This window comes from Onychomys torridus, chromosome 5 (assembly GCF_903995425.1).
Source record: "Onychomys torridus chromosome 5, mOncTor1.1, whole genome shotgun sequence".
Taxonomy (NCBI): domain Eukaryota; kingdom Metazoa; phylum Chordata; class Mammalia; order Rodentia; family Cricetidae; genus Onychomys; species Onychomys torridus.
This window is the reverse complement of record NC_050447.1, coordinates 20796779-20819237: the sequence shown is the minus strand read 5'-3', so window position 1 is coordinate 20819237 and position 22459 is coordinate 20796779. Positions and strand designations below refer to the sequence as shown.

The following is a 22459-nucleotide window of genomic DNA, read 5'->3' as shown; positions in this document are numbered from 1 at the left end:
CGAAGCCAGCCTGGGCTACTAAGTGAGTTCCAGGAAAGGTGCAAAGCTACACAGAGAAACCCTGTCTTGAAAAACCAAAAAAAAAAAAAAATAGTGAGAGCCCCACAAAGATCTATGTAGGGATGAGAGGCAGGTGAAGTCCTCTGGGTCAGGCATTAAAGCATAGCCTAATTCTGAAAGGTTCCCTAAGTCCACCCGAGGACCTGGGAGCCTTGCTATTCTATTTATGCCCCCTAATATTTTCTTGCAGCACAGGGGATGAACATGGCCGGGGGAACTGGGGTCACTTGGACCAGGTGGTTGCACTGCGCTGGGTCCAGGACAACATTGCCAACTTTGGAGGTGACCCGGGCTCTGTGACCATCTTTGGAGAGTCAGCAGGAAGTGAAAGTGTCTCTGTTCTTGTAAGTGTCCCTGGCAATCCCTGCCTAGTTTTGGTGAATTTGCTGATGGGACCTCTTGGAGACCAGCCATCTTCAAGGGCCACAGACATCTTTATTTTCAATACATGGGTTCAGGTATTCTTGCAGAATACTAGATGGGGAGGAGCTAAGGAGCAAACTAACTCTGGCTTCTAGAAAGTTCAGTGTCCAACTTTGTTTTCTAGAATCATAAGCATGTCGAGTTACAACCTGGGACACTGACAATCCTAGTCTTCTCTCTTGGTTAATTTCCCCCCTTTGTTAGCCATTTAGCATCAAGACTCACCATTTCTCATTGGAAATAGAGTTGAGTATGAACCAAAACAGGAAGAAGTGGTTTCTAGGCTCCAAGGCAGATCTACATGCTATGGCCTTAAGTGCTGATCGCCACCAGGGAACTCTGAGGTGTTCTTGTGACTTGTCAATAACAAGAGAGAGGGCAGCTGACTCTGGAGCAGGGGATGAATTTTTGCTTGGAGATGGGTAGAAGTGAGACAAACCCTAGCCAGAGATTTGGGACACAAATGCATGGAGATATAAATATTTTGCTAATGTGGAGATGGAACTTAGGGAAACCCAAAGAGAAGCTTAGAAATAGAAAATTTTTGTGGACCATAAAAACACTACTAAGTGCTAACTCGCAGTTGAGGAAAAGTATCTATCGCCATACTCCCTCTCAATCAACCCATAAATCTACCAACCTATGATTGAATCTATCTGCATCTATTGATCATCTTAAAACTAATGTATATATGTATCTATCTATACATCTATCATATGTCCATTGATCTATGCATCTATCTATAATCTGACAATCCATCACTCATCATCTCTTTATCATGTCTCTATCCATTTTCTGACTCTATATAGTCTAATTACATTCCTTTTTTACAGTGAAACTTTCCTTAATAATGTAGGATGATACAAATATTTCCATAAACATTAAACATTCTTACATAACACTATCATTTATAAGTGCACACTATTCCATATCAAAACTGAGAAATTGTTTATTTACCCAATGTCCTAATATATGGATATTGGAGTATTACAATTGTTTCCATTATAATTAAATATCTTCTGTACTTCTGATCATTTCACACTTCCCCTGCCCCTTTCCTCTTCCCTACCCGTCTCTCTTTCACTTTCCTGTTAGTTGTCCCATAAGCTATATCCTCAACCCTTTTTATGATGACCCCCTTCATTCAGGTAAGTTCTGAGTAATAAATATTCTATTGCAGAATTTGTGGCAAGGAATTGCCAGAACTATCTTTGAGGTAGTTTTGATCATCATGATGGCCATACACTTCTTGTTTTGATTATTAGTATGTATTCTGGTTCCATTACACTGAGGTTTTGTGGGGGATCTCAGATTCAAGGTCTCAGAAGCAGGCCAGTAAAGATGAGGCTCCCTCATTTCCACAGAGCACCGCAGTCCCTAGGTGAATGGGTGGGGTAGGGGAGAATGTAGAAGGAGATTTAAGTGGCAATAAGGAAAGAAATAGAAGCTGTGGATTTGAGAGTTCAGCAAGGGGGTGGGTAAGTGGGAGAGGTTGGAAGGAGGAAAGGGAAGGGGGAAATTATGTAACTGTGATCTCAAAAATTATTATAAAAAGGGTAAATGGCCCTTTTGTGTTTTCAAATTCTCTCCTCCTCTCCTCCTTCCCAACAGGTGTTGTCTCCTCTGGCCAAGAACCTCTTCCACAGGGCCATTTCTGAGAGTGGTGTGATCTTCACTTCTGGTTTATTTATGGAGAATACCACTTCACTGACTGAAGTAATACCACCCTGGACAATGCCTGTGCCCTTTCCTCTGATTTCCTCAGATTCTGGGTGGGGGCATCTTTCTGCTTATAAGATTCAACTCAAGAGATTCTGAAGTAAGAAGGGCTGAGCAGGAAGGGCTTTTAGGGCCTCGTTTCAGCCACACTCTGCTGGTGCCTGACCTGAATCATGTTATCCAGATGCCTTGTAGTTCTGCACAGGTTGAGTGTGGAGACAGGGTGTATGTCACCTATATTAATTCTCATACACTGAGTGCTGGAAGTGGAAGCCAAATGATCAATAAGCAAATGAATGGATCATAACTAAACAGTGGAATCATGGATTCTTGCTCTTCACTTGTCTGTACAGGGCTTCTCTTGAGATACTTTGATATTTTGTTCATTTTTAAAGTTGTAAGGACACAGAATCAAATATGTGAAACATTGATATCTGATGTCACAATTATAATTGAAACAGAAAAAAAAAAATCCATGGGCCCCAGAAATCACACTGGCTGCTCTAGAGTGTTTTCGGGAACACTTTCTTGTCTTTAGAGATGGGACTTAGGATAGAACCCACTGTCTACACTAATGGTGGGTACTGACATTGCTCTTGACCTCTGTGGTTGCCTGACATCTTTTACAGAAAGTTGCTGTTATTGCTGGGTGCAAAACCACCACATCAGCTGTCATTGTTCACTGCCTGCGCCAGAAGACTGAGGACGAGCTCTTGGAAGTCACGCAGAAAATGGTGAGTGTGTAGTCTAGTGAACATCCTCTATACGCTTGGACCCAGGTTTCCTTCAGTCTTCTGTCATATGACTCTAGAGCGCCAGATGCAGGGTTTTTTATTTTTTAATTATTTATTTGTTTGTTTTTACCTATTGAGAGCAGTATCAGTCAATGATGCCAACTACAAATTTTATGTTTCCTTTTTAAAATAGTTTTTTAGTTTTTGCAATTAAAATACTATTACATAATTTTTCCCTTTCCTTTCTTCCCTCATGCCCCTCTGCTTGCTTTCTCTCAAATTCTTGACCTCTCTTTCTTTTCTTGTTGATGCGCGTGCTGTGTGTGTGTGATGTGAGTGTGTGCTATGAGTGTGTGTGTGCGAGAATGCTGGAAATGAGTGTCAGTGAGCTTCTGGGAGTCACAGTTTTTTGTTGTTAGTGCACACTTTGTTTTGAAGCCTTGACCAGGAAAAAGGATAGGTTGAAACAGAATGTGGCTGGGTCTGAGTGCTCTGAGGATATCTTACTGAGAATCTCTACCTAAGCTTTCCATTCTATGGCTTCCCTCTGAAGCATGCTTGTCTCCTGGGAAGATCAAAGTTAGCAGCACCCTACACTTACATCCTATCTGCTAAGCAACTGTCTAGCACCAACATTTCAGCAATAGTTTTAGTTAAAACTTTGTTGAACTGAAACTGTTATGTATTCATTTCTAAGTATTAGCTGTGTTCGGGAATATGGTGACCCCATCTCATACCCAGATGTCTGAACTTAAAGTAGGGGAGTGGGAGGGAAGAGAAGGCTCATCCCGTCCTCTTCACATACCCAACTCAGCCTCCCCTCGATGCTGCTACATCCTCTCTACTGTTTGTTTGTTTGTTTCTCAAGACAGGGTTTCTCTGTGTAGCTTTGCACCTTTTTCCTGGAACTCACTTGGTAGCCCAGGCTGGCCTCGAATTTACAGAGATCTCCCTGGCTCTGCCTCCCAAGTGCTGGGATTAAAGGCGTGCACCACCACCGCCTGGCCCTCTCCACTTTTGTTCTACAGGGAAACTGGGGTGTTCTAGCCAAGCAGGAACTGGTAGGGGGCTGGTTGTGGGAGAATACAGGTGCAGGCAAGCAGACATTCTCCCCAGAGCTCCAGTGACCCTGACTCTAGGTCCCAGGATATGTTGACTTCCTGCTGCTACCCCTCCCTCATCATACCCCATCTGTACCCTGCAGAGAGAACCCCATGTAGGGTTCTCGTACAGCAGCCAAGCGGGGGACTAGAAGCACAGCCCAAAAGATCAGATTGCATACCAGGAAGGTTGACTGCCACAATGTGCCTTTGTTTCCACAGAACTTCTTTAAGCTTGATTTGCAAGGCGATATCAAAAAGGTAAGGATGTTTTAAGGTTTGCAGCCTTACAGTGTTTGTCTTCAATTAACTACAGTTGGTGGAATTCCTCTTGGTGGATTTCGTACCTGTTTCTTGTCTGTGCTGTTGAGGCCTAGAGCAGCAGTCACTCAATAGTTAACACAGCCAAGGAAACCAGAGGCATGGCTGGCCCTGCTCCCCAACTGCCAGCTCAGTGCTCCAAATCTGTAATTTTTTTAATCCTTTTCTTATTTGCATTTCTTGCTTAAAAAGTGGTCCTATTAGAAGAAATGACACTAGAACTTTGTACTATCAGAAGGATGAGATCACTAGCCAAGAGTCTTGGGAGCCGTTGTTGAGCACAAACCTCTCAAGATGACATAGGCTCAGGAGATATGTAGGGAGGAGCCTGAGACGTCAATCCTAGGGCTATCACACTGTATCTTATACTATGGAAACTCCACCAGGGCCCTGCATCTCATTCCTCCTGCCCTTGCACCTCCCAGCAGTGACCACAGTCTGTCGAAATCAGTTTTGCAGCATCCTACACACCTGTCCTTTTCATTCCCTCCCTGAGGATCCCATCATCTCCTTTAAATGTCTCTGAGGCTAGAATGAGACTCTTTTAGCCATTTAACAAAATTTAAAGAAATGCTTACTCCGTGGTAGGATATGATTTTGAGTTGGGATACAGCCGTGAAACAGACAAGATGTCTGTCCCTGTTAAGGAATTCCATCCTGCAGGATGAAGGTACCATAGAAAGGAGGTTGAGGGTACCATATACAAAATATTCAACTATGTTCTGGGGCTTGGTCATGCTTATGACTAAAGTGGAAAAAGGGGACAGAATTCCCACTCTGTGGTGTGCTACCCCGTGGCTTCTACAGTCCCAGGATTAGACCTGCATGAAGGCAGTGCTGGTGAAACAACATCCAAAAGAGGGGAAGGATATTTGCCTATCTGAGGATGAGGCCATTCTGGGGAGTGGTCACGTGGGACCTACAGTATGTGATAAAACTTTGGAGAAGGGAAGGAACCATCTAAACTTGTGGATGTTTGTGTTCAAACTTCACACAAGGATGACGACTTTGAAAAATTCATAGTGTAGAACATGATTGTGAAGCTCAAGGAATGTGGTGTCGTGTTACCCAGGGTGGGAGAAATAATAAGTCCTGCCCATTTGGTGTTTTACTAAATCCTATGTCAGCTAATTCTTTTCAAAACATGTGTGTCTTTAAACAGGACTTCACACATAATGTAAGGGTGTGGGTGCTAGCATGGTGGTAAGAGGCTCAGAGGAAATGCATTCTGCATTTCCCCTGAAGCAATGGCTTAGGAGTCACTAATTCAACTGTGGTGATATTTTAATTGTGCTGAAATGTGATTTTATTTGTATGTTAATAATAAAGTTTTCCTGGAGATCAGAGGCCATTGGTGAGCCAGGAACAGAAGTCAGGTGGTGGCAGCCCATGCCCTTAAATCAGATCACGTGGCAGGCAGAGTCTCTGTGTGGTCAAGGACACAGCCAAGTGTGGTGACATGAACCTTTAATCCCAGTACCAACCACAGAGACCTGGAGGTCTGTATAGACAGGCAGTGACAAGGAAGTCATTTGGCTGGGTTTAGAGCCAATGAGAAGGCAGAACAGAAAGTCAATAAAAAGACAAGTAAGAAATGCTCTCTCAGGGAAGTGACGGCAGTGAGTGGTAAGTTAAAGGCAGTCTTGACTCTTTGATAGTGCTCTGATTTCTTGGGCTTTTAACTCTGTATTTGGCTCTGTGTTTCTTGTTTAGTAAGACTGTTTAGAAATTTGTCTATATTCAACATTCATGACAACCTTACAGACCTAAGGTATAATGAGGACTACCTCACTGTAATAGTGTAAGGAGTAGTGAGTATTCATTCTAGGTAATATGCTAATATTGAAATATACATGATACATGTTTAATTTAAGTTAAGGATGCCCCTACCCCTTCTTTGCCACCATTACCTTGACATAGACAGATGCCCCTGATCAAGCCTTTGTGGCTCTAGACCGTTAGCTCCCTTCTAAGCACCCTGAGCTTCTCTGGCCACTGTCTGCAGCCATGGGGTTTATGTTCCAGCCACCCCCTGGGTCAGGCAGAGCAGGGGATGCAGGTGATCTCTAACACAGTGTTGTTGTCTTCCACAGCACTACCCCTTTACGCCAACTGTGCTTGATGGGGTGCTGCTGCCCAAGGCCCCAGAAGAGATTCTGACCAAGAAGAATGTGAACACTGTGCCCTTCTTAGTGGGGATCAACAAGCAAGAATTTGGCTGGATGCTGCCAATTGTGAGCATAAACAGAAGTGTTTGACCAATGCCCCTCCCCCTACCAATTATTCATCCAGTCTGTGCACCTGTATGTTCTTTGTTCAAGCCTTGCTTGGTGTCTCGGGCATCTGACCCTATTGTTATGAGTGGATTCTTCCATGGAAACATTCTGGGGCATCACCTATCACCTGTCACCTGAGAAATGCTGGCCTGGGAGCATGTTGTCATTGCTTTTTCTTAATAAATTCATGAATTCCCAGACTTCTTGGGCCTGTAGAGACAATACTTGTGCAGATGAAATAACCAAATAAATCAAGAAAGGAGTGGAGAGTCCAGAAGTGTCAGGCTGGGGCACAGAAAGATCTGCTTGTGCTTGGCTCCTCAAGTCTCATGGCTCCCCATGAGTGCTTTTGGTGTCTCAGGGATAGTGTTCAGAAGGTGATCTGACTGAGTTTGAATTTGTTTCTAACAGGTAAGAAGAGGTTTTCTTTTTTAGCAATTACAGAACTCCCCAACAGTGGTTAAAACAGGGCGGGTTTTACCCAGTAAGACAGGAACAGGAGTGGAAAGATTAAACATGACCTAGACTCAAATCCCTGACACCAAGGCCAGGGATGTTTTCAGTATGGTGGCATAGAATTGCCACTTTAGAGTGACTTATGTAAGAGAGGTGCCAGGGCCAGGCTTCCCCTCAGTGGGCTGTCCCTTGAGAAAGTGTAATTTTTGCTTGAACGCATTGGGCTTTCTCAGGCAGGCATAGGAGGGGCTCAGTGCCTTAAGATGCTGACACAATGCTGGAGTCAGGGCTCTAAGAATGGAGGTCAGTACATGCTAAGAGTTTGCAGCTCTTACTGGGGCATTTCAGATGTCATCAAAGAACCCAGCCATAATGGCTGTAATGGTGACTTCCTCAGTCAGCAGGGTCTGTGAGGACCCAACTTGTTCCTCTATCCCTGGGCTTCTTGCTTCTACTTTACCCTTGTCTAAATGTTCCCCACTGCCTAGGGGATCATAATTCTCCTAGGCTGATAGTAAGTATGTAAGCACCTTCACCTCATTCCTTCAGTTTCCATATACAAATCCATTTGTTTTATTGATTTTTGTTAAACTCATGGGAGAACTAGAGTCTTCATTCCACAGTGGGCAGGGTGGTTGTCTCTCCCTGTTCATTCCTGAGGATTCACAAATACTTAAATATTTTTTTTAAAATAGCTAATGGAATTTCCACCAACTGACGTAAAACTGGATAAGAAGATGGTCACATCGCTCCTGATAAAGTCTGCTTATTTCTTTGTAAGTGTCATGATCCATAGTAACTGGCTAAGGGACTGGCCCAAATTACCAACCACTTCTTTTTCTTTTTTTCATTCTTCTCTCATCATTACATCCCGACTGTAGTTTCCCTCCCTCCACTCTTCCCAGCTCCACCCCGCCCCACACACACACCAGATCTACTCTTCCTCCATTTCCCTTCAAGAAAAGATCAGGCCTCCTTCCTTCACAGGGATTTCAAGCAAACATGGCATAACAAGTTACAATAAGACCAGGCACAAACCCTCCTATCAAGGCTGGACAAGGCAACCCAGTAGGAGGAAAAGGGTCCCAAGAGCAGGCAAAAGAGTCAGAGGCACCCCCACTCCCACTGTTAGGAGTCCCACAAGAATCTCAAGCTAAACAACCATAACATGTGCAGAGGACCTAGCTCAGATCCATATAGGGTCCGTGATTGTCACTACAGTCTCACCAGAAAAAGACTCACTTGGGCTCTGGACCCACGTTTCCAACTTTCTGATTTTATCACCCCAGGAGGGATTTATACAGGGCCCAGAAAGCTCACACTCAATGAAGCCTTCTCAATTGGCTGGATAAGCCACACTGCTCAGTTGGGGATGGTCACTTCATTCATCCATTTCAGAACATACCAGAAGATGGGATTCCAGCTGCCATTGAGAAGTATTCAATAGACACAGATGACCCAGTCAGAAATAGAGCCCTGTTGCAAAAGTTGATTGGGGATGTGATGTTTGGTGTACCATCTGTGATTGTGTCTCGTGGCCACAGAGGTGAGTCCAACAGGTTGGATGGGGGCAACAGACAGACCAGCTTTGGTCTCTAACCTGCTGACATCCTCCTAGGATAGACAGATGTGGAAACTCCTTGTGGTGAGGCCTCAAAGTTTGGTGCAGGAAGAGCTTTTGTTCTGTTTAGTTCCTGGCAGTAGCAGGCTCTACAGGCAAGATGCAAAAGTAAGCAGTTAATTTTTTAGTTGGTCCCAGGAAACATCATTCAGGGACACAAGGAATGAGACGGGAAGGAGATGGAGGCCAGTCAATGATGCACAGCTAAGCGCATACCCACTGTGAGCAGTGGGCGCTGGAACTCTGAGAATAATCAGATGAGTGGTCTTAGGGTTGTTGTATCTGAGCAAGAGGGGAGGATTTTTATCCACCACTGCTCATTTGTCTCTGGTGTGCTTTGATCTGCTGCACATGGGCAAAAAAAAAAACAAAAAAAACAAAAAACAAAACCACAGTTAATAGTGGCCAGAGACAACCTTGAGGCAAAAGTGCTCCTAGTGTTACCAGTACTGGAGGTAGAAGTTAGGCTTCTTTGCCCAGACAAGAGGGCTGCCATAAACATCATGAGGGAAGAGAGACTTATTTAGGTTGTGGATTCAGTATGTGGTGAGGAGACTCTACTGTTGTGTCTCTGGGGTGAGGTTCATCATTTTGGGGAGCATAGTGGAGCAAACATGCTCACTTAATGGCGCACAAGGAGAAAGGTACAGGAAGAAGTCAGGAAAGGTATCTCCAAGGACTTGCCCTAAGTGACATGATTTATTTTTAGTATGTGGAAACACTATTTGATTTTCATTTACTGATTTTCCATGCTGTAATTTTTAAAATTCTGTTTACTTATTATTTGTAAGTACTTTGGGAGTTTATAGGGTTTCTGTATGTAGGAACTTGCTGTCCATGAATATTGTTGCAGGTCCGACTTTCCTATTTGGATGCCTTCTTTTTAAACTTTTGCCAAATGGTTCAGGCAAATACTTCCAACACAATGCTAATTAAAAGCAGTGTGCAAGGTAATTTTTGTCTTATTCCAAGTTCTAGAGGAAAAAATTGTCCCTCTTTTGGACAGTGTTGACACTGGACTTCTTATACATGACTTTTATTATGTCAAAATATACTCCATCTCATATTGGGTGGTGGGGGTGCAAGCCTTTAATCCCAGCACTCAGGGAGATAGAGGCAGGTGGATATCTGTGAGTTCAAGGCCAGCCTGGTCTACAGAGTAAGTTCCAGGACAGCCAGAGCTACACAGAGAAACCCTGTCTTGAAACACTCCCCTATAACATGAGGTAGCATAGCCCCCATGTGTGTTAAATTGGTATGAACCACAAGTCTAATTCCTGTTTGACCATGATAAATTATCTTTCCAATATGTCATTGAATTGGTGTGCTGGTGTTCTTTTGAGTAGTTTTCCATCTGTGTTCATTAAGGACCTTGCTGTAGTTTTCTTTTCTTGTAGTGTCTTGTCTTATTTTCATATCTGTGTCATTCTGTCCTCTTGGGAAAAAATCTGAAAATGTTCTATTGACTTTTGAAGAAATTTGGCAAGAATTTGAGATATATGGTTCCCAGTTCTTTAAATTTGTGATTCTTCAGAGAAATCGTCACTTTTCTTTGATGAAGAACTTTAATTACTAACACAAGTTCATTCATGATTGACCTCCAGATTGTCTGTTTCTTCTTAGTTCAGCTTTGGTAGGATCTATTGGACTATTGGAAGTATTGATTTTCTTTTCCCAGGTGAGCCAATCTGTGTTCACATATTTGTTTGTAATAATCTCTCATGAGCTTTTGAATTCCAGTACCATCTAGCATAAGATCCCTCATCAATGATTTGATCTATTGGATTCTCCACTGATTTTTTTTTGCCTGGTAGATCTTGATAAATTTTGCTGATATTTTTATTCTCAAAAACCTTTTAAACATTTATACTCTCACAAATCTCTCTGTCTCTCCCCCCACCCTTCCTTTCTCTCTGGCTGTTTAACTCAGTTCCTCAAACATTCTCAGGGAGTACTCTGCCATTGGGCTGCCTTCCCAGTCTTCACAGGTCATCTCTGTCTGATCTTCATTTGCTCCCTTCTTTAGCTTTAGGCTTGGTTTGTTCTTCTAGTTCCTGCCCCTACTCCACACACTTTATGTCTTTTAAATTATATCATTTGTAAGGACAATTTATTTTAGTCATCAAATATTTGTTTTAGTTATAGTTGTTTTTTTTTTTCTTAGAACTTTAGGACTTAGAATCCACTTGTCACATGCATGATCATTACAGCTCTAGAGTGTCCTAAATTCTATTTATATCTTTGACATTTGTGCTAATGGGTTTCATGTTGTTCATTAGTATCTCTTTACTTCAACCTTAAAAAAAACTCTACTAATTTCTATAAGACATGTCTACACATGCTCAATTCCATATGTTTTGTTTGTTTATTTCTCTTATTTCTGAATGGCAGCTTCATACACTGCTGTATTCTTGAGACATGAAAGACTGATTATTCCCTGTCTGTATATACTTAGATTTTAATAAGTTCTACCACAGAGATACTTGCATTTCCATGTTCATTACCACATGATTCACAATAGTAAAGAAGTAGAACTAGCCTAGCTGGTCACAAATGGATGAATGAGGTGAATAAATGAATAAATAAAATATTGTATACACAAAGTCAAATTTTATAAAGAAAACAGTTATGGTATTTGCAAGAAAATGCATGAAACTGGAAATCATTATGTTTATGTAAACTTGACTTAGGAAGATAAATGTGTGTATCCCCTCATATGTGGAGCCTAGATTTAAATTTGTATGTGTATCTGCATGGAGGAGAGAAACTAGAAAAAAACAATGAGAAAGAGATCTTCAGGGAGAGGGTAGAGGTATTGGTGAAATTATTAAGGCCACTCCACGTAGTTAAAAGGGAGGTTTATTTTGTAGGGTAACTTACAAATGAAGGGGTAGGTTGCAGGGTCTGGCAAAGGTATAGCACAATCCGGCGGTGTTCTCTGGAGAACTCTGCTCGGTCTACCTCCTGCGTCCAGCGTCCCCGAACCAAGAGAGTGACCTCCTCTTGATCCTCAGTCTTCCGCTCCCTCCTCTGCCCCGCCTTGTGGGTGTGATCATTACTGAAGCCTCAATGGGGGTTGGAACTTCCAGGCCAATGCTGGGATGGCTATCCACTACATAGAGGAAAGAGGACAGTGTTATACATGTGTCCTGAAAGTAGAATTGAAGGTACTGTTAGTAGGAAAGGCACATGCAAGTGGGTGGAATGGGCATGAAGGAGGGTAGTGGGGTAAAGAAATGAATGAAACAAAATATGTATGGAAATATTACAATGAAACCCGTTAATTTTTATGCTAATTTAAAACATTAATTAAAAACATTAGTAACACTTTCAAGCAAGCACTTGGATTTGCTTCACACTCCTGGAAACGAGTGAGCAAAATATGGGGAAATGCTCAGCACCAGTCCAAATAGAAGATGCTTGGTAGACTGTAGATTTTCTTGGAATGAATGTGCATCAGAGTATTACCATGAGCAAGCACCTCTCTGGTTTTTGGGGGGGAGTGCATTTTAACCCATCAATTTTTAAGTCCATGAATGTCTGACTCAAGTATCACTTCCACTTTCTTTTCCTAAACAGCCCAAGCACATTCAAGTGATTCACTAAAAGGGTTCTTCTGCTTTGCTGAAGACCAGGGGTTTCTTCACATGTAGAAGCTTTTATACCATCTAAATACATGCCTGATAACATAAAGTGTACATGAATCTATGTCTTCTCAGATGCTGGAGCCCCCACCTACATGTACGAATTTCAATATCATCCAAGCTTCTCATCAGATTTGAAACCCAAGACCGTGATTGGAGACCATGGAGATGAAGTCTACTCAGTCTTTGGTGCCCCAATCTTAAGAGGTAAGATTGCCTAAGATTGCTCCCTGTGTGCTTGTGGTTAGGAGGTCTGGATTCCAGTTTTCCTTCTGTGGCCTTGAGCTCATTTAGCCTCTCTTTATTATTATTATTATTATTATTATTATTATTATTATTAAAAGATTTTCTATTCATTTTATATACCAACCACAGATTCACCTCTCTTCCTTCCTCCCATCCCCCCTCTCCCTCAACCTATCCCCCATTCCCACCTCCTGCAAGGCAAGGTCTCCCATGGGAAGTCAGCAGAGTCCAGTACAAGGCTTCCCTATATCAAGGCTGTGCAAAGTGTCCCACCATAGGCACTGGGCTCCAAAAAGCTGGCTCATGCACCAGGGACTGTCCTTATCCCATTGTCTGGGTGCCCCCTAACCAGTTCAAGCTAAACAACTGTCTCACCTATCCAGAGGTCCTAGTCCAATACCATGGGGGCTCCTCAGCTATTGGTCCACAGTTCATGCATTACCTCTAGTTTGGCTGGCCATCTCTGTACATTTTCCCATCATTATCTCAATGTCCCTTGCTCATAGAATCTCTCCTCTCTCTCACTGATTGGACTCTTGGAGCTCGGCCTGGCACCCAGCCATGAATCTCTGCATCTGCTTCCATCAGTCACTGGATGAGAGCTCTATGATGACAGTTAGGGTATTCAGCCATCTGATCACCACAGTATGTCAGTTTAGGCACCCTCTCAACTATTGCCAGTAGTCGAAAGTGAGGGTCATCCTTGTAGGTTCCTGGAAATTTCTCTAGCACTCTGTTTCTCCCTATTCCGATGATGTCTTCATTTATCATAGTATCTCTTTCCTTGCTCTCCCACTCTGTCCCTGTTCCAGCTCAAACCTCCCATTCCCCTATGTTCTCATCCCTTGCCATCATTACCTCCCCACCCCCAGTTTGCTCATGTAGATCTCATCTATTTCTCCTTGCTGGGCAATCCACGCATCTTTCCTAGGGTCCTCCCTGCTAGAAAGCCTCCCTGGAGCTGTGTGTTGCAGTCTGCTTATCCTTTGCTTTACATCTAGTATCTACTTATGAGTGAGTACATACCATGTTTGTCCTGAGTCTGGGTTACCTCACTGTCATTGTTTTGCTCTGCTGAGTAGTACTCCATTGTGTATATGTACCACATTTTCTTAATCCATTCTTCAGTTGAGGATCATAGGTTGTTTCCAGGTTCTGGCTATAAGGAATAATGTCACTATGAACATAGTTGAGCATGTGTCCTTGTGGTAAAGTTAAGCATTACTTGGGTATATGCCCAAGAGTGGTATAGCTGGGTCTTGAGGCAGATTGATGGCCAGTTTTCTAAGAAACCACCACACTGCTTTCCAAAGTGGCTGTACAAGTTTGCATTCCCATCAACAGTGTAGGAGTATTCCCCTTGCTCCACATCCTCTTCTACATGAGCTGTCTTCAGTGTTTTTGATCTTAGCCATTCTGACAGGTGTAAAATGGTATCTCAGAGTCATTTTGATTTGCATTTCCCTGATGACTAAGAATGTTGAGAAATTCCTTAAATATCCTTTGGCCATTTGAAATTCTTCCATTGATAATTTTCTGTTTAGCTCTGTAGCCCATTTTTAAAAAATCGGATTGATAGGGATTTTGATATCTAGTTTCTTGAGCTCTTTATATATTTTGGGGATCAGCCCTCTGTCAGATGTGGGGTTGGTGAAGATCTTTTCCCATTCTGTAGGCTGTCATTTTGTCTTATTGACCATGTCCTTTGCCTTACAAAAGGTTTTCAGTTTCAAGAGGACCCATTTATTAATTGTTGCTCTTAGTGTCTCTGATACTGGTATAATATTTAGGAAGTAGTCTCCTGTGCCAAATCATTCAAGAGTACTTCCTACTTTCTCTCCTATCAGGTTCAGTGTAACTGAATTTATGTTGAGATGTTTGGTTCACTTGGACTTGAGTTTTGTGCATGGTGACAGGTATGGATCTATTTGAAGTCTTCTACATGTTGACATCCAATTATGCCAGCACCATTTGTTGAAGATGCTTTGTGTTTTCCATTGTATAGTTTTGGCTTCTTTGTCAAAAGTCAGGTGTTCATCTGTGTACAGATTAATGTCAGGGTCTTCAGCTGGATTCCACTGGTCCACATGTTGGTTTTTATGTCAGTACCAAGCTGTTTTTATTACTGAAGCTCTATAGTAGAGCTTGAAGTTAAGGATCATGATTCCTCCAGAGGTTGCTTTATCATACAAGATTCTTTTAGCTATCCTTTTTTTTTTTGTTCTTCCATATCAAGTTGAGTATTGTTCTTTCCAAGTCTGTGAAGAATTTTGCTGGGATTTTGTTGGGGATTGCATTGAATCTGTAGATTGCTTTTGGTAAGATTGCCATTTTTACTATGTTAGTCATACCTATTCATGAACATGGGAGATCTTTCCATTTTCTGATATCTTCTTCAGTTTATTTCTTCACAGACTTATAGTTCTTATCATACAGGTTCTTCACTTGCTTTATTAGAGTTACCCAAGGTATTTTATATTGTTTGTGGCTATTGTAAAGGGTGATGTTTCTCTGATTTCTTTCTCAACCCTTTTATCATTTGTATACAGGAGGGCTACTGATATTTTTGAATTAGTCTTGTATCCTGACACATTACTAAAGGAGTTTATCAGGAGTTCCTTGGTAGAATTTTTGGGGTCACTTATGTATACTATCATATTGTCTGCAAATAGTGAAAGTTTGACTTCTTCCTTTCCAATTTCTATCTTTTTGATCTCTTTTGTTGTCTTATTGCTCTAGCTAGAAGTTCAAGTACTATATTGAATAAATATAGGGAGAGTGGACAGCTTTGTCTTGTTCCTGACTTTAGTGGAACAACTTTGAGTTTCTCTCCATTTAATTTGATGTTGGCTTGCTGTAAATTGCTTTTATTATGTTTAGGTATGTTGCTTGTATTCCTCATCTCTTTAGGATCTTTATCTAGGACCTTAGATTTTGTAAAAAGCCTTTTAAGTATCTAATGTGTCGGTCTGAGCGACAGGTAGGGTGGAGGCAGGACCAGTCCATCTGGTCTCTCCTGGGGGCTGAGTGGGATGGTGAGTGTTGATGGCCAAGACATCCCCTTTCCACCAGAGACAAGCACACTGAGCCAGGAGCCTTGTCAAAGCAGGAACTTGCTTTATTGTATCAGGACTGGACTTACACAGGTTGTGGTGATGTGGGGAATGGGGTGAGGATAGTGGGCCAATGTGATGATGCCATCTCAGCAGTTACTAGGCAGAGACAATTCTACGTCAGGTAGAACTACATCACTCGTATTTGGAAGCCATGTCCAAAGATAGGTTGCCAAACTCAAGCTAGGCTCGGGAACTTACACTGGGCCTCATGCCCAGGCCTTATAGGGGCCCAACACTAATGAGATGATCATGTGGATTTTTTTTCTTTCAGTTTGTTTATATGGTGTATTACATTGACAGACTTTTGTATGTTGAACTATCCTTGCATCCCGAGGATGAAGCCTACTTGGTCATGGTGGATATTTTTGTTTTTTTTGATGTGTTCTTGGATTCAGTTTGCCAATATTTTATTGAGTATTTTTGCATCAATGTTCATGAGGGAGATTATTAGTCTGCAATTCTCTTTGTTGCATCTTTGTGTGTTTTGGGTATAAGTGTAACTGTGGCCTCATAAAAAGGGCTTGGTAATGTTCCTTCTGTTTCTATTGTATGGAACAATTTGAAGAGTATTAGAATTAGCTCTTCTTTGAAAATCTGGTAGAATTTTATGCTGAAACCATCTGGTCCTGGGCCTTTTGGGGGGGGGTTGGGAGACTTTTAACGACTGTTTCTATTTCCCTAGGGGTTATTGGTCTATTTAAATAGTTTATCTGATCTTGATTTAACTTTGGTATGGGGTACCAATCCAGAAAGTTGTCCATTTCTTTCAGATTTTCCAATTTCATGGAGTATAGGTTTTTGAAGTATGACTTGATGATTCTCTGGATTTCCTCATTGTCTGTTGTTATGTCTCCCTTTTCATTTCTGATTTTGTTAATTTGGATGCTCTCTCTGCCTTTTGGTTGGTTTGGATAAGGACTTGTCTATCTTGTTGATTTTTTCGAAGAACCAACTCTTTGTTTCATTGATTCATTGTATTATTCTCTTTGTTTCTATTTCATTGACTTCAGCCCTCAATTTGATTATTTCCTGGCATCTATTCCTCCTGAGTGAGTTTGCTTCTTTTTTTTCTAGAGCTTTCAATTGTGCTGTTAAGTCTCTAGTGTGAGATTTCTCCTCTTCTTTATGTGGACATTTAATGCTATGCATTTTCCTTTTAGCACTGCTTTCATAGTGTCCCATAAGTTTGGGTATGTTGTACTTTCATTTTCATTGAATTCTAGGAAGTCTTTAATTTCTTTCTTTATTTCTTCCTTGACCCATTGGTGAATCATTTGGTCATTATTTAGTTTCCATGAGATTGTAGACTTTCTGTAATTTTTTTGTTATTAAAATCTAACTTTAAGCTAAGGTAGTCCGATAAAATACAGGAGGTTATTCCAATTTTTTTGTATCTGTTGAGATTTGCTTTGTGACCGAGCATGTGGTCAATTTTGGAGAAGGTTCCTTGGGGTGCTGAGAAGAATGTATATTTTTTTGTGTTAGGGTGGAATGTTCTGTAGGTATGTGTTACATCCATTTGAGTCTTAATTTCTGTTAGGTCCTTTATTTCTCTGTTAAGTTTCAGCCTGGCAGATCTATCCAGTGATGAGAGTGAGGTGTTTAAATCTCCCACTGCTAGTATGTGGAGTTTGATGTGCAATTTAAGCTTTAGTAACATTTCTTTTACAAGTGTGGGTGCCCTTGTATTTGGGGCATAAATGTTCAAAATTGAGACTTCATCTTGCTGGATTTTCCCTGTGTTAAATATTTAATGTCCTTCCTGATCTCTCTCATTTGATTTTAGTTTGAAGTCTATTTTATTAGATATTAGGGTGGCTACATCAGCTTGCTTCTTAAATCCATTTGATTGGAAAGTCTTTTCCTAGCATTTTACTCTGAGGTAGTGTCTGTCTTTGAAGTTGAGGTGTGTTTCTGGTATGCGGCAAAAGAATAGATCCTGTTTTCATGTCCACTCTGTTAGCCTGTGTCTTTTTGTAGGTGAATTGAGACTATTAATGGATATAAATGACCAGTGATTGTTAATTCCTGTTAATTTTTGGTGGTTATGCTGTGTGTTTCTCTTCCTTGGTATTAGTTGGTGTGGGATTATCTATTGCCTGTGTTTTCATGGGCTTATCTAACTTCCTTAGGTTTTTTTTTTTTTCCTTCTAGTGCTTTCTGTAGGGCTGGATTTGTGGGTAGGTGTTGTTTAAATCTGATTTTATCATGGAATATTTTGTTTATTCTGTCTATGTTGGTTGAGAGTTTTGCTGGATATAATAGTCTGGCTTGGAATCCATGGTCTCTTAATGTCTGCATAATGTCTGTCCAGGACCTCCTGGCTTTCAGAGCCTCCATTGAGAAGTCAGGTGTTATTCTAATAGGTCTGCGTTTGTATGTTACTTGGCCTTTTTCCTTTGCAGCTCTTAATATGTTTTCTTTAGTCTGTATGTTTAGTAGTTTGATTATTAGGTGGCGAGGGGACTTTTTTTTTTTATTCCAGTCTCTTTGTTGTTCTGTAAGCTTCTTGTATCTTCATAGACATTTCTTTCTTTAGGTTGGGAAAGTTTTCTTTTATGATTTTGTTGAATATATTTTCTGTGCCTTTGAATTGGTATTCTTTTCCTTCTTCTATCCCTATTATTCTTAGTTTGGTCTTTTCATGGTGTCCCAAATTTCCTGGATGATTTGTGTTATGACTTTTTTGGCTTTAGTGTTTTCTTTGACTGATGAATCTATTTCCTCTATCATATTTTCAATGCTAGAGATTCTCTCTTCCATCTCTTGAATTCTGTTGGTTATACTTGCATCTATAGTTCCTGTTTATTTACTCAGATTTTCCATTTTCAGCATTCCCTCAGTTTGTGTCTTCTTTATTGACTCTATTTCAAATCTTAGACTGTTTCCTTCACCTGTTTAATTGCCTTTCCTTGTCTTTCTTTAAGGTTTTTATTGATTGCTTCCATTTTTTGTCTGTCTTTTCTTCAATTTCTTTAAGGGAATTTTTCATTTTCACTTTAAAGCCCTCTTCTTAAAGTTATTTTTAAGGTCAGTTTCTTCTGTTTCTTCTGCATTGGGGTGTTCAGGTCTTGCTGATGTACACCCACTAGGTTCTGATGGTGCCTATTGGTCTTTACATTGTTGACTGTATTTTTGCACTGGCTCTACCCATCTCTTCCTCCACTCTGTGCAAGTGGTGTCTGTGTCTGAGGGAGCCTCTCTTGGTCCAGTTGATACTCTTGGTTCAGTGGGAGCTCTTTGTCTAATTAGGGCTCTTGGTGCAATTGGTACTGATGGACTCTGTGTCTCAGGGAGCAGCACTTAGTCCAATTAGCACTGGCTGGCTCTGTCTCAGGGAGTAGTTGCGGTCTCTGAGAGAGGGTGGGGTTTGGGGGAGGTTGGCCTTGTAGGTTACAGGGTCTGGTGGGGAATGGTGGTAATCTGACCTGTCTGCAGGATTCCTGCCTACTGGCCTGAAACTGGGACTGCAATGGATGGTGGTGTAGGGGCTCAAGGTTGTTCCCCTGAGCCCAAAGCCTAGATGTTGGGGTGGTCAGCTTTGAGGACAAAGGCTCACCTCTTAGTCCAATCAGCACTGGCAGGCTCTGTCTCAAGGAGTAGTGCAGTCTCTGAGGGAGGGTCCATTTATTCTCTCTTGTATTTATTTCCCAATTTAGGGTAACAGGAATGAGCTAAAATACCTAGTGCCCAGGCTTTCTCCCACTTCAGCATACATTAGGAAAGGTATATATTCATGGGCAGTCAGCCATGTGTTACATCAGCATGTTGATTGCTAATATAACTAAGAGAAACAAACATACCACCCAAGTCCCCCCACCTGAAGATAAGAATTCCACTACTTGATTTCCCACTCAGAATGGCCTATCAGAATGTGAGTTAGGAAGAGGCAAGCTCTTGCTGACCGTGAATCAGATGTCATGTGCATCTACCTGTCTGTCTATATGCATACCTATTTATCCAAATGTTGTCTTTTACTTATAACTAGTAATATAATATTTCAAAAAACATTTTTGCGACCACCTTTAATACCTTAATTCTCAGCAGTTCATGTGATTTGGCCCATTTCAGTGGCTGCTAATAACACACTCTGGGCATCTCCCAATTAGGTAGGTTTTAGAATGTTTGCTATTCTAATATTTTTTTTTCAAACTGTGAATATGTGGGTTTGAAGGTGAGCTTGAGAAAAGACGCAAGTGCCAGAAATACTTTCATATAAGGACATCACTAAACTTCAGCATCTGCATCCTAAGTAAGGAAGAACCAAATGGTGGGTATGGAAAATGAAGTCAGCCAGCTAGCAATGCTGAGTCCTGGATCATTCATTCTCAAACTGAAAGTCACACACCAGCTAACTATGGCCTTCTTGCAATGAATAATTAGACACGATAATTTTTGAGTTAGAACCCATATTCTGCATTTCTAACAAGCTATTTCTGGTTCATGAAATGCATGTTGAGCTGCAATCATATAATCTTATTTCCCACAGAAGGTGCCTCAGAGGAGGAGACCAACCTCAGCAAGATGGTGATGAAATTCTGGGCCAACTTTGCTCGGAGTGGGTGAGAACAGTGAAAAGGCATTGCCTAGATATTGGGCAAGATGGGACTGCTGGGAAGGGGTGCATTTTAAGATATAAGTGGTCAAATTCCAGCCTGTGACCGTAGTGCTCTGACAATGTCGCTCCCCAATGTTTGGTTATGCACAAGCCTTTGACAGAGATAAGCCAGGAATGGCTTTGAATGCTGTATGAATGTGGGACCTCACAGTAACTAAGACATTCTGTTTGATTCTGTTGCTAGAAACCCCAATGGGAATGGGCTGCCCTATTGGCCAGAGTATGACCAGAAGGAAGGGTACCTGCAGATTGGAACCACCACCCAGCAAGCCTGGAGACTGAAAGATAAGGAAGTGGCTTTCTGGACTGAACTCAGGTCCAAGAAGCCATCACAGAAAGTACACACTGAGCTATGACTAGGAAGTCCTTCCAGCCCCAGGAAACCAGAAAAGTCAAGATAAAGCTACTTCATAGATGTTTCTTGGCCAATGATGAATCTTTGAGAAGACTGAAGAATTTTGTTATGGGGATGGGCAGGGGACAGGGGGAGAATGGTTGTACCTGAGGCCTCAATTTGGAGAATAAATGTTCATCTTAAGATCAACTCATTGTCTGTGTCTCCAACTACCTTAGACTGAGAAAGACAAATAGAAAGATGCTATCATAGGAAGATGCCTCAGTGTAGGGGTGTGACTTGACAAAATGCTTACACCCAAATTTGGGAGGAATTGTTTTTCAAGAAGAATACAATGTGAGCTTTGGCTCATTTTCTACCTTCAGCTGGGAGATATCATCAAACACAGAAGGAGGACATGTGAGAGTTTACTAAAGTGTCAGAGGTGATTTGTGGCTAGCATAAGAGTTTAAAATCCCTAGGGACCACATACTTAAGGAGGAGTTTATTTCCACCACTAACTTCTCTGTGGATCTGTCAGATGCTCAAGGGAAACTTGGAGGCAGGTTTTAAGACCTTAGAAAGTGCCTCTCCAGCTGTGTAGGCATGCAGCCCTGCTCAGATGTGCACTCTGATGAATGCAGCCCTTCAACCACTGGAGAAAACGCATCCTGTTCTGCTTCAGGGCCCTGGTGAAGAGCCTGGGGTTTGAGATAATAAGAACAATCCATCTATACCCTCGGGAGAGTAGCAAGAAACTGTCCTAGCAGAGATCATGAGCAATCTCCATTGTTAAGGAAAGACAAAGCCACTGAGAAATCCATGTGTCTAGTATTTAGGAACACCTCCCCTCCCATGTTTGCAGCCAGACTAATACTATATCAACCACTCTTGGGTGCTGCTTTTAAGTGATCAGTAATTAAGCATCAAGCCAAGAGACCTGTGAAGAGAAGGTCTGAAGCTGAGGGTTGAGAAAGACATCAAGGTAGCTCTTCAGAAACCAGCCTCACAGAAACATGCTAGGATGGTGACAACCGAAGATCATCACTGAAAGATTTAGAGGAGGTGCCTAAAGCCCTGTTTGTGGTTGTCTTTTCCTCCCTCTGTGTGTAGAATTGCTCTCAGGATCTTCAAAGCTGTCATAGTTGTCATGACTTACATTTGTGTTTGTCTTGAAAGGCCTTTGAGTCTCCCTCAATTTTTAAAGATAATTTAGCAAACCTGGGTAGCAATTATTTGCTTCAGGGCTTAGATTATACCATTCTATGCTTTTTACTTACTTATTTATTATTTATTTATTTTTATTATTTTTTTAAATTTTTGCTTCCAGAGTGTATGTTAAGAGGGGTGGTGAGATTCTGGTAAGTTTGCCTTTGTCAGTACGTGGACTCTTTTCTTTTGTAAGTTTTTAGTGTTTTGTCTATTTCCTGTAGTGTTTTTTTAATTTTTTTACATTATAATGTAATTATATCATTTCCCCATTTCCATTCCTCCCTCCAACTCCTCCAATATACCTCTTCTTTCTCTCAAATTCATGGCCTCTGTTTGCATTAATGTTTGTTACATACATGTATTCATATACATATACCTAAACGCATAAACACAACCTGCTCAGTCTGTGTAATGTTTCTTGTACGTTTTCAGGGCTGACTATTTGGTCCTGGGCAGCCAGTTGCTGTGTGCTTCCCAGGCGAAGACTCTTTCTCTGCTCTCACCATTCCCTAGTTTCCTCTTTGTTCTAAAACAGTCTGGTTCTATTGCACAAATGTAATAAAGACTTTTAGAAACAAA

At 41.5% G+C, this 22459-nt stretch overlaps 1 protein-coding gene across 2 annotated transcripts in view; it reads left to right on the top strand.

Annotated features, from left to right (window-relative positions):
* LOC118584335 (carboxylesterase 1E-like) overlaps positions 1–20690 on the top strand; it is a 36250-nt gene extending 15560 nt beyond the window's left edge. For both annotated transcript variants that reach the window (XM_036188519.1, XM_036188518.1), the window contains exons 5-14: positions 251–404; positions 2095–2199; positions 2832–2936; positions 4259–4297; positions 6451–6591; positions 7785–7865; positions 8488–8635; positions 12430–12561; positions 20206–20278; positions 20519–20690. In XM_036188519.1, the coding sequence (XP_036044412.1) occupies positions 251–404; positions 2095–2199; positions 2832–2936; positions 4259–4297; positions 6451–6591; positions 7785–7865; positions 8488–8635; positions 12430–12561; positions 20206–20278; positions 20519–20690 (1150 nt within the window). The remainder of the gene's footprint in view (positions 1–250; positions 405–2094; positions 2200–2831; positions 2937–4258; positions 4298–6450; positions 6592–7784; positions 7866–8487; positions 8636–12429; positions 12562–20205; positions 20279–20518) is intronic.
* The last annotated feature ends 1769 nt before the right edge of the window (positions 20691–22459 follow it).